Source organism: Serinus canaria, chromosome 1 (assembly GCF_022539315.1).
Source record: "Serinus canaria isolate serCan28SL12 chromosome 1, serCan2020, whole genome shotgun sequence".
NCBI classification, from domain to species: Eukaryota; Metazoa; Chordata; class Aves; order Passeriformes; family Fringillidae; genus Serinus; species Serinus canaria.
Genome location: NC_066313.1, coordinates 82,329,873 through 82,342,370, shown reverse-complemented (window position 1 = coordinate 82,342,370; position 12,498 = coordinate 82,329,873). Strand labels below are relative to the sequence as shown.

Sequence of the window (12,498 nt, the reverse complement as noted above, 5' to 3'; positions counted from 1 at the left end):
GGCTTTGGTTTTAAATTCTCTTGCTAGGAGCTTTTACTTTCTCTGGTTTATAAAAATATTTTTCATCTGCTTTTTTGAAATAATGCTGTCTTCCTCTTTTTCATAAGGCTGAATTAGGAGCCAACTGCTGTGCAGAAAATTGTGAGTGATTGACATCACCTATATCTGCCTTAGATGCTACTTCATTATACAGTCAGTCAGACTTTGCTCATCTTAGCAAAAATTCTGGGAAGCACCTCAAAATTTTCACATCCAGCACAAAATTCATGTTGAAATGGTCATGAGAAACTCTTGCACACAGCTGGAGGTTCTTCAGTGGTTAGTTCTAAATTAAAAAGAAATTATTTTTTCTCTTCTCACTTAAGCTCATGCAGTCAGCCAAGCACAATATTTTAGCTGCTAAAATATTCATTTTGAGCTGTTTGTTTTCCATTGGAGAACTCAATGTACATATTTAGCAGTACAATTATGAGTCTGATCTCTCAGCAGTAGTACATAGTTCTTGAATTCTCAGCATCCTTCAGACATTGTTGTGGGGCATGTGTAAAAGAAGGGAGACTGAGATGAGATGAGATGAGATGAGATGAGATGAGATGAGATGAGATGAGATGAGATGATGAGATAACACTACCATCCATCTCTTTGAATCTCACCCTGAGTCCTATGGAGCACAAGAAGTGCTTAGGTGAAGCCTCCCACCTCTGTGCAGAGCTGGCCATGGTGTATAAGATCCAGGGCAGGATAAAGCAGCAGCACAGGATTCCAGCAGATTCTCAAAGGCCACCTCTTTGCCTTACATTTCTGACAACATCCTTTTACTGAGAATCACCATCTGCAGTTTTGCAGCCAGTAAAAATGTGACACTTGGAATACATTATCAAAAGTTTTCTGAACTAAATTATGAATAAAGTCTGTTCTTTGTCTGTAAAGACAAATAAATTCACATTTCTGAAGCCACACCAGTTCATTATCAAATAGCTATGTTAGCTATGAAAAATAAGTATAGGGAGCTAGAAACTGAAATTCTGTCTCTTACTTGCATATTTGTTTATAAGAAGTTTTTTAAATACATAGAGAATAGAACAAGTACATATTCCAGAATCATTCAGATTGAAAGAAAACTTGAGCTAGGAAATCTGCTTTTTGGACTTCCATTCTTCCCTGCAAGAGGTTGGTATTGCAGAAAACTGAGGGCAAAATCTTCACATTGTTACATTCATTAAAGAGCAGGAAGCTGAGGTGAAGTATCCATTCCACAAAGAGCATGAAGAAGACTGCACATGACTAAGCAAACTTTATCTGCCCTCAGTACTCTGATCTGTGCCAGAGTTCTAGCCTTAGGATAGATATTAATTTACATCCAACTAGCTAGACATGAGATCAGCCCATTTACTGTTAGTGATGTCAGGCATGGGTATGAAATATGGCTAAACCAGAAGAATCTGAACATTTAGCAGGTGTTTTAGTTAGCAGTGAATTGATTTGTGAAAGAAACTGTTGGCCAGAACAATGCAAGCAATTGTTGCACATGAGGCTTCTGAAAACTGCCTTCCAAATGAAACTGTTTGCAAGCAGTAAAAATAAGTTTATAGATAAAAATGCATAGAAAAATATCAGTGCAGGCTATAAGATGAGACTGTTTCTTCAGTTTTAGTTTTGGTGGATTTTTTTCAGAAAAGATGAAGCCATTTTCAAAACAATAGGAAGGTGGAATTATAGGGACACTATATGATAAAACCAAACGTCTTCCAAAACCAAATCACTCATGGTACTACTTGTAAATAATGTCAAAATGGAAATTGTTTGGCAAGCATAAGGATGGAGGTATGATGATGCAACAGGATTGCCTTAGTTAAGATGATTTCAAACTACTCTACCTGTCCTTTAGGATCTGATACTTGGAACAGGGAGTTTTTGCTGCTAGGGCTGTGTGTGACAAAATCTTAGTGCCCCCATTTGAGATGCATCTGTTAGATTGTAGAAGATAGTGAGTTCATGGAAAAGCCACATCTCAAAATGACATCGGGAGAAAACTTCTCTCTTTTCAGTTCAATTATGTTAATTTTTCTCAGCTTTCTTTCCCTTCTCATTTTCACCTTTCCATTCTCTTCTCTTCTCTGTTTTCCCAGAGCCAAATTTTTAATTTGTCTGTGAGTAGCAAGAAAATTATTACTTCCTACAGAAGCTGGTTCACAGAAAATCCTTGTTTTGGGAACTATTTCTGTGACAGCACCATCTCTCTTTTCTTTCTTTCTGTTTTGAAGGCCCAAAAGAAGAATTGATGACACAAGTTTGTCCCAAAAGCTAAGCTACCATATAATTTATCAGTAAATCACATCATTATTTCTACACTTCCATCAAATAGAGAATTAGTCCCAGGTAAAGGATAAATAAGCATTACTGTTAATGATAGTGACTGGATCCTCTAGTTCTTCATCAGAATTGTATCACAGTTATATTAAAGCAAATTTTTAGGTAGAAAAACTATCTTCAATGGGACATGTATCCTTTAACTTCAGGGCAGTATTAGATCCATTAATCTGCAGTCATGATGATGTTGGTTGATTTTTTTCATGAGCTAATGTACTGTTAATAAGGTGTCAGTTACTGATGCAAGCAAACAGGGCAAAGAATAACATTTTTAATTGCTGTAGTTATCACCTAAGTGCAATTATCTACTACTGCTGAAATAAATCACTTCAGGATTAAAAGCTGTCTCTACGACATACACATTTATCTTTAATATTATTATTACCATAGCAGCTTTTCAAGTACCTCATCCTCCTTTTCCTTTCCTTTTCCTTTCCTTTCCTTCCTTTCCTTTCCTTTCCTTTCCTTTCCTTTTCCTTTCCTTTCCTTCCTTTCCTTTCCTTTCCTTTCCTTTCCTTCCTTTCCTTTCCTTTCCTTCCTTTCCTTTCTTTCTTCCTGTTCCTTTCCTTTCCTTTCCTTCTCCTTCCTTCCTTTCCCTTTCCTTCCTTCCCCCTTTCCTTCCTTTCCCTTCCCTTCCTCCCTTCCTTCCTTTCCTTCCCTTCCCTCCTTCCCTTCCCTTCCCTTCCCTTCCCTTCCCTTCCTTCCCCCCCTCTCCCTTCCCTCCCTTCCTTCCCTTCCCCCCTTCCCTTCCCTTCCTTCCTTCCCTTCCCCTCCTTCCCTTCCCCTTCTCCTTCCCTCCCTTCCCCTCCCTCCCTTCCCTCCCTTCTCCCCTTCCCTTCCCTTCCCTCCTCCCTTCCCTCTTCCCTTCCCTTCCCTTCCCTTCCTTCCCTTTCCCTTCCCCCCGTCCCTCCTCCCCTTCCCTTCCCCCTTCCCTTCCCTTCCCTGCCCTTCCCTTCCTCTTCCCTTCCCTTCCCTCCCTTCCCTTCCCCCCTCCCCCTCCCCTTCCCCTTCCCTTCCCTCCCCTCCCCTCCCCTCCCTCCTTCCCCCCCTCCCTCCCCCCTCCTCCCCTTCCCCGTCCCCCCCCCTTCCCCCCCTTCCTCCCTTCCCCTTCCCCTTCCCCTCCCCTTCCTTCCCCTTCCCCTCCCCTTCCCTTCCCCTTCCCCTTTTTCCCTTTTCCCCTCCCTTTCCCTTTTCCCTTTTCCCTTCCCCTTCCCCTTCCCCTTCCCCTTCCCCTCCCTTCCTTTTCCCCTTCCCCTTCATTAGGGGACAGAGATAATTCAATATACATTAAACTACGAGTGTTGTTTTCCATGGATGTTAAGTAAGCTATTAAGTCTCCATTCACTTTCCCTACTTTTGCTTCACTCTACCCTGAAGGGTTCCTCCTGGTGAAACATAATGAGTTGTCCATATATCCTTTTTTTTTTTTTTTTTTAACTAATTGAACTACAACTTTGCTTTTTCTGCCATCTAGTTGTGCTTATTAAGTTCATACTATCCTGAAATGTAAGGTAATAATACCAATTTTAATAGGAGAACTTTCAAGAGTCTCCTACTTTAAAAGCCTTCTGAGAACAAACACCATACAGATACAGGAACAGATCACTGAGAAACCTCTTCCTCCAAACACCGAGAAGTTTGGATTAAAATTCAGTTTGCTTTCCAATAAAGCAATCCTAAAGACTGCTAACAAGAAAGAAAAAGCCCAGGTAGATTCTGTGGAAGCACATGATTTGTCATTCACAACATGGAACCAGAGAAAGGTGCACTTGTGGTGTTCATTATCCTCTTCTGACGAGGCGGTGTTGACAGAGGTCTCCCAATTAGCCTGCAGCAAGGTAAGGTAGCATTCAAGGAGGCAAAGTGTTTCTGGCTGTATGGTGTAAAGGGCTGCTTATTCCTTGCCTCTAATTGGAATAGAGCATCCTCCCTCTCCTGACCACTCCACCAGCATCTACAACCCTTCCTCCATGCCCAGGATGTAAACTCCAACCACTCACTGATGGCAGCAGCTCATCATTGAGATCACATTTCCCACTGACTTTGAGTCTGTATCTAACACCCATGGAAAAGCAAAACCTTCCCAGAATCCATCTACATCTTTCAAAAACATACTCTTGTCACAAGCATCAGCTCCTGACAGATACTTAAGAACCAGTCCTTTCTTTCATGCTTCCCCCACATTTTCAGCTTTGCTGCTGCTTTCATTGAGCATATTCTGAGCACATATTTTTGCAAGGCTAAGGAGGAGCCTAATTCTTTTGTTCCTTCTGCTATAAGTTGGGTCTGCTTGTGTTACGTGTGAATGAACAGTGTGGGAAACCAGCAGTGAAATAAATGAATTTCACAGAGAAGGTAAAGTATGTCTTAAGAGATGAAAGATGTTATTTATTTTTTCTATGCCTCTTTATCTTTTCATGTTTTGGATATTTTTCTGTGGAAAAATATCCTTTGACATGGTGTCTTTTTGGCTATCTTTCCAGCTCTACTCACTTCCCAAAATAACCACATTGTCACACAAAAGAAAGTGAAACAAAGATACCAGGCACTGATCTAAGATGTCCAGATCAATAACAGCATTGGGGAAATCAAGGTTAGAGGCAGTATGCACAAACAGGTCATATTGCAAAAGTTGGAGATTTTTCCATCAGCGTTGGTTCCTGTAGCAGACATGCTTCAGGGCCACTTGATAAGAATTCTCAAGGCCAGCTTTTGGCTGCATATGCCTCTTATCCAGCCTGGTGATGTTCTTGGCCTTGACCATTCTTTCAGCACTTTGGTGGAGCCTTCTGCACAAATCAGTCTCTCTGAAAAGTGAAGCAGTATGAACATGAAGTTTTGATATTTTTAACCTTCCACTTCTAAATTACATGGTGGTGATGTGAGACGATGTGGTAACATGAGTCCAAGTATTTCAATAATGAAGGGCAAATACAGGAAAACCCAGAGAATCTCAGAGGTTTTCCTGACAATTTACCTTTCTGTTATAACAGTTTCACCTTCAAAATGGCATAAGTGGAAAAGCAAAGTCATTATGTATGTTTGGTGAAAGTAAACACAAGGCATTATACATATACTTTCTCTTGAGCTCTTAAAGAATCAAATTTGTTTCTGATTTGATTTTGCAAAAATATGTAGTACCATCTTAAAAAAAACAGATGATCAGGGTGGTCTCTAAAAGTTGCTGATATGGCATATAAAAGTTGTAACACTGCCTAAAAAACAACCCTTGGGACAGAAAGTAGGAGAATTTAATCAACTAAAATGATGGGAGGGAAAACTAAGTTGTTGACACAGACTTTGGCTGAGAAGATCCTGAGTTGCAGGTTGCCAGAGCTCAGATGGCTGTAACACAGAACACACTTGGTTGTTTTTCTCCAATGCCATCACCCTTGCCATCTTACTGGCACCTGCTGGAAAGCCTCCAGGACCTCCTGGAGGCTTGCCCTACTGCAATGTGAATACTTTTACATAACCTAAAGCAACTTGGAAGGGTAAATACACTTGACAGAAGTTTGTTCAGAGTGAATGACTTGAAGCCACAAGGCTAAAAATTGAAGATAATTTACTGTCGTTTGTCATGCTGAGAAAATGAAAGGAAGCTGAACAATAGAGAGTGCATCTTCTTGTAGAGGTACTGAAGCCTCCAGTTCTGATATTTGCTCAAATGAAATATTGAAAGGGCTAGAAACGATTAGGCTGTGTACAAGAACTATTGAATATCACCAAAAGAAGAACTGTCATGAACAGTCTGTTCTGTAAGTTAAATGAATTCTAGGAGTGATATACTGTCCAAAGAGAATTGTCACTCCTCCATAAAATTATTATTCTTTTAAATAATTGAAAAGTGAAGTAAATCACCTGGCACCAGAGCAGAACATAATAGCAGTTATTTAAGAGGGTGAAACAGCTCCCATTGAATCTCTGGTACTTCTCTCTTTTGATGTAAGCAACCAAATCATTGTAAGAGCAGATCTCAGCAACTGTGGATTAAGGAACTATTGAAATGTTACAATGGTCTCCTGAGGTCAGTTGCTTATGATTTAATGATGATGAATAACACTGAAAAGAGATACTTTGAAACTGAATCTGACCTTTCTTAGTCAAAAATACAGGAAAAATTTTGAAGGACAAGAGTCCATGAACTTGTTATTGACTGCATGTTGTTCTTGTCAGGATAAACAGCTGTGCCCTGGTTAATATGATAGCAAGTTTTCAGGCATACTGAAAGAGTAATGGATTTTTTTTTTTTTTTTTTTTGTGGGGTGGTCATGGGATGAAAAGAAAGGAAAAAATCAAGAAGAAATTGAATTCAAGACTGACTGGCAAAACCTTTTCAGTGAAATTTGGGGAAAAGATGTAAAAACATCATTTTGGATCACTTAAAAAAATGTATTTTTTTTTTTTACTTGCAAGATATTTGAAACATTTTTAATTACAATGATTGTAGTGAAATTTAGCTGAGAAAAGGGACTCCATCTTATGTTCTCTAATATTCAGTTTAACACCAACACCCCCCACCCCAGTGCAACTTGAGGCCATTTCCTGATCCTATTGTTTGTTACTTGGAAGAGGGGCAAATGTGATCAGAGGGTCCAGTCAAACAGGAGCCAGACTCAAGAAGATTTCAAATCATTCAGGCTATGGCTTGGAGGCTCTGCAAAGCTTGACTTCTTTCACTGTGTCGCTGCATCCTCTGACATAATCTGCCAGCCAAAAAAAATTAACCTTTAGGTCAATCTCACAGACTTGCACAGTGGAATTGGCAGCAGAATCTATTTGGCAGCAAGAGTTCTCACAGACAACAGTGCTTGTTACTCTGTTGGGTCCTTCACAGGTTATTTCTTTATTTTCATTGATGGAATTTACAAATATTATACTAATGTGACATCTTTAATTAACACATAGTGATTGTTTTAGTCATTTTTTTAGATAAGAACTAAGGGACTCTTGGGTACTTTTCTTGCTGTGTTAGTGAGAGGGATAAATGAGGCCGTGCACACCTTACAGCAGTACCCTGGCAGGGTGGAACCTAAAACAAGATTAATAAAGACACTCACAGGAGGAAGACATCAAGGAAATAGCACCATGACCAGAGAGGTTGTTTTGCAATGCAAATATAAAAATGTATCAATGGGGAAAAATAAATTACTGATGTGACAATTATATAAACCATCCATTGTTGTTGTTAGGCTTTTAATTTGCCTTGTAATCTACAGCTATTATATTAATGAGATGAATAACAATTGATTGTATTATGCATTAGAGAACAGTCTAATTTTAACTAGCATGGGTGGGCTTTTGTTTTCTAGATGGTTTATTCTTATGGTTTGGACTGGTTTAAGATTTGTTGGACATCGATTGGAAAATGCCATTCTCTAACAAAGAGGAAATTAAAAATTGGCATAATAATTAATATGACCACTGAGCGCTAAACTGATTAAGACTTTCAGAAGCTATTTTAGCAGTAGAGATCAGGTGATGCCTCATTAACTACCCCAGACTTCAGAAGAAATATGGTAGCATAATCACTTTAAAATTATCATGCTAATTAAACTTTTGCTTTCTTTTGCACTGTTATGCTTCTTTCAGGAGTACAGTAGCACACCCCCCCCTCCACTAGAACTACTGCAACATTTAAAACAATGTGTCCTTCTCAATTGTTCATATTTTCCACTGAGAGACTCCCCATTTTTTGCATTCTGTTGGTTTGCTCAGCTTCTTCAGAGCTTTATGCAAAGCAGCAGCATACTTCAGTGCCTGGACCTCCAATTACTACAGTCAACTGCACATCTGAAGAGATCTGTTTGTGATAGAACCAATCATATTTTTTCTATTGTTAAAAAGCAAGGATTGTGAAAAATCACAGGTCTGCCAGTATTATGACTATTTTTGTGTACCTTCTGTCTCTGGTTTTGTGTGCCATGCAGCTCTGGCTGAATGATGCCACTGAACTCACTGACAAAGCATCAGATCAGAAATTTAAGTGTTCCCAAATAGCACTGAAACAGTGAACAGGTAATATTTTGCAGAACATTTTTTTATGAAATACAAAATATTCATATGCATATGTATATATATTAATTTCTAGATGGCTATCCTAAAGAGGAAATGATTTACAGATGGAGGAAAAATTCAGTGGAAGCTGCTGACCAGAAATCTTGGAGACTCTATCAGTTTGACTTTATGGGTCTCAGAAATACTTCAGAAATTGTGAAAACCTCTGCAGGTAAGAATGATACAAATGTGCTTTTTCTGGAATTGAAATTATTTAAAAATATTTATTATCCTTGTTTTGCTTTCATTCAAGTGCTAATTGATTTTAATATGTTGCAGTGTTCATTTTAGAAGCTGTAAAGTTCAGACTTCAAAAATATTGAATTTATCTTGATTTTTGATAACCTCTACTCTTCTAGTGACTTCAAAAACTGAGGAATAAATGTTTGCTTGATGTGACTATTTGTTGTAGACTTGAAGTTACTGTCTGATTCTCACTCCTGATTTATTAGGCCTCTCCTGTGTTGAATCTGTCTTCACCATAAATTAATGATTTTGAGCACAATGGTAGGTTAGTGAAATTAGACACTTTCTGTACTTAATCATTCAGAAAATGGTTTAATATTTTTCTTAATATTTTAAAGACATTCTCTTTCTCAGTTGATAAATGCCTTTGCTAGTGACCTTACCAATTGATTGCAATTAAAATCTAATGATGCCTGTTCTATTACTTCAGAAATTTTTCTGTTTCTTATAATAGCACAGTAATATAGAGGAGAAAAAAGATTTTTAAATGGAATAAATTATTTGAACTGAATAAATTGTGGTCACACCATGTCTAAACTTTATACATGACTGCAGTAAGCTCCATGATTGCCATGATTTGATAAGTCTTCCCATGGCTGCTGAGGGAATCTGCTAGAAGCAACTTTCTGTTTAACAGGTGGTGAAGTTTTGAAAAAAATTTTTTTTTTTTTTCAAAACATAAATGATAAAAAATTATAAATCTGTGGAACTACTGCTGTTTAGTACTGGCCCACTCACTTACAACAGCAATGAATTCTTAGAACTGGATAGGAGTTTTTGTAATGAAAAGTCACTAAATTTTTAGTGAATATTTTGAGCTGGTGGTTTAGCAGAAAAAAATGTTGCAAAGAGCACACATGTGAAAGTTCTCTTTTGCTATGGATGCAAAGTCTTTTAATTTGCAAGTTACTCAGGAATGCAAATTTCCCATAAATTGAATCAGGTACAAAATACTAAATCATTAAAGTATCTGTGTGGTGGTGTAACCCCAGCTGGCAGCTCAACCATGCAGCTGCTCACTCACTTTCCCTGGTGGTATGAGGGAAAGAACTGGAAGAATAAAAGTGAGAAAACTCATGGGTTAAGATAAAGTTAGTTTAATAGGGAAAGAAAAAGCTGTGCCCCCAGGCAAAGCAAAACAAGAAATTAATTCACTGCTTCCCATGGGCATGCAGGTGTTCACCCTTCTCCAAGAAACAGGGATGTTGGAACTAAATGATCTTCAAGGTCCCTTCCAATCCATGCCATTCTATGTTTCCATGGAAAAGAATTACTCAGTTAATATTAATAACACCAGTGTCTTGATAAACAAATCTATTAACTCTGCCAAGAAAAAGCCATATTTATAGAGGTCTTATTGAAATAAGTGGATGGATAATGTGGAGCAAAGAGAAACCTATTTCCTATGTTCATTTTAGCATGTGCCCAGTTCTCATTAAGACGAGTGAGTTGGCACAATATATTTGTATAATTGCTCTTGCTGTTTCTACTCACTCCTGTTTGTGAGTGCAAAATCCAACAGCAGTGTTGAACTCAAATTACTGGAACCACATGATATTTCTATTCTCCCAGAGGCACCACAGTGACACAAAGTTGTTGCAAACTAAAGCTTATTCAAATACTGAACCCCCCCTCAAAAACAAAAAAACAACCGAAAAACAAAACAACAAAAACCCCTGTCAGGAGATTGTGGCAGCTAACATGGAAGAAACAATGTAAAATGTATGTGTCAGATTGTCATCTGGAGTTATTAGGTTAGAAAAATGAGTTGTGCATTTCATCAGATATCCAAGATAGGTGTCAACAAACATATGAGAGACGTGAAGAATAAATCCCTGAGTCTGTACGTGGACCTGAGTTTTCAGAAAATAGTCTGTATTTTGTTACTCTGTAGTTTGTTACTCTGTATTTTGTTACTCTGTAGGCCAGGTTTACTGAATGTTAACAATATTTGCTGTCAATAGCAAACCAGGGCCAGGACTTAAGAAAAAGCAAATGCATTGGAAAGCTTTGAGTATGCCCCATGTTGTAGTGTAAAGAGTCCCAAAATAGAGGGAAGGGGGCAGAACACATTGCAATATGTCTGTGACAAAATTCTGTAAGTACCTGTTGTGTCTAAATATTTGTGAACAAATAGGATAAAGGGGTATCTCTACTCTGGGGCATGCCTGTTTACTAAAGTAAAGCCCTTGCCCAGAAGTTTGAGAATTAGGAAACCCACAAAGCTGCTGTTTCCTACTGTTTGGACAATCTGTGATAAAGGGAGGTGGCAGCTGCTTCTTGCAGGTGTTACATCTCTTTTACAGCCAAGGCACGGGGAGCTGCAGGTGATCAAAAATAGATGCCAAGTTCTGACATGGAAGATCTGTGACTCAAGCTACCTGGAGAGGGAGACTGCCCTGAGGCTGCCCCTAGGACACTGTGGGTGTAGGACTCTCTCTGAATTTATGCTGCTCCTCAGGGAGAGCAGTTCCTGTCCTGTGCTGGGGTCCTTCTGGGGTCCCTCTGAGCCCTGTGGAAGCCCAGAATGGCCCCAGCAGCCACCACCCCTTTGCAGGCTCAGGACAGAAAGGAAGAGCAGCACTGTTCAGAATGCTGCACAGGGTGTCATTCCTGTTAATAAGGTGGAGTTGGAGAAGGGAAGCAGGCTGCATTCCACCAGCAGCTTTCTGAAAAAAATGTACTAAACATCATCTCTTCCTCCCAAGGGAAGTTGTGGAAACTATTGTTACAGAGGGAGTTTAAAAGCAGATTAGGCATAGCATGAGAAGATCTATTGCAGAGACCAGTCCTGCACTAACAAGAGATGGATTCAAAACCCCAACTTCTGTTTTGCTTACACCTTCCTGCTTGTTTATGACCCTATTGCTTCTCACTAAATTACATCTCTATAATGTGAGAGCTGCTGCAGTGCCACCTTCCTATGTCCAGCTTGGGGATCTCTTTCTAGCTCCTCTTCAGCCGTGTTCTGGGTGTAATGAAGAGAGCTCCCACTGACCACACAGCAACTTGCTGCTGTTCTTCATTTGCACTTAGTCCTTTCTTGGTAGTCATTTTCATGACAGAATTATTAGATTTAAGATGTGGAAGTGTTCTGCTTTTTGATTTTTTTCAGTCTTTCCAAACCTTTTTCAGACATTTAAATAACCTTTATGTTAATCTATGACCATTTCAGAGGTACATGATTAAGAAGCCAGCTGTCACAGAGTGCACTTCAGAAATCCAAGCAATATGAAAAATGTCATATTTTGCACTGAACCAGCAGTGGCTTAAATTATTGACGCAGTGTTGTACTTTGCCCTTTTTTTACAATAATCTGGCAGCCAAAAAAAAGTCTTAATTGCCACCTGGAAGAAGTGTACATCTTTCTCCTCAGGATTTTTTTTTTTAATTTTCACGCTAAGATATAAACACCAAAAAATGATGATTGCATGCAATAATCAGCAGAAGTCACTGTGCTGGTGGTATGGTCATGAACTTTTATCTGGAACCCTAAGAAAGTTCTCACTGTCAGGTGATATCAAATTAATTCACAAGTGCTGAAAAATTCCCCTGTTGCCATCTGGCAAGGTTCTCAGATTCTGTAATGAGAGCACTTCTCTTGCTACAATGTCAAATAAGGATGGCAAAGATAATTAAAGTGGAGGGAGTACTAAAGCCACCTGTGAAAAGAGAGGACAGACTGCATGTATAGAAAAAATGTGCAGATTTTAAAACTGCAAGTCAGCCAGTGGAAAGGTGACCAGGACAACAGGAGAGAGAAGAATGTCCTCTTTAAAAAAAGCACTCTGTGTGTTTACTCTGTATAGTAAACTTCAGGTTTCT

At 39.0% G+C, this 12,498-nt stretch overlaps 1 protein-coding gene across 2 annotated transcripts in view; it reads left to right on the top strand.

Moving 5' to 3' along the window:
• GABRG3 (gamma-aminobutyric acid type A receptor subunit gamma3) overlaps window positions 1-12,498 on the top strand; it is a 290,425-nt gene that overhangs the window by 233,708 nt on the left and 44,219 nt on the right. For both annotated transcript variants that reach the window (XM_050973793.1, XM_030234614.2), the window contains exon 6: window positions 8,462-8,599. In XM_050973793.1, coding sequence (XP_050829750.1) covers window positions 8,462-8,599 — 138 coding nt within the window. The remainder of the gene's footprint in view (window positions 1-8,461; window positions 8,600-12,498) is intronic.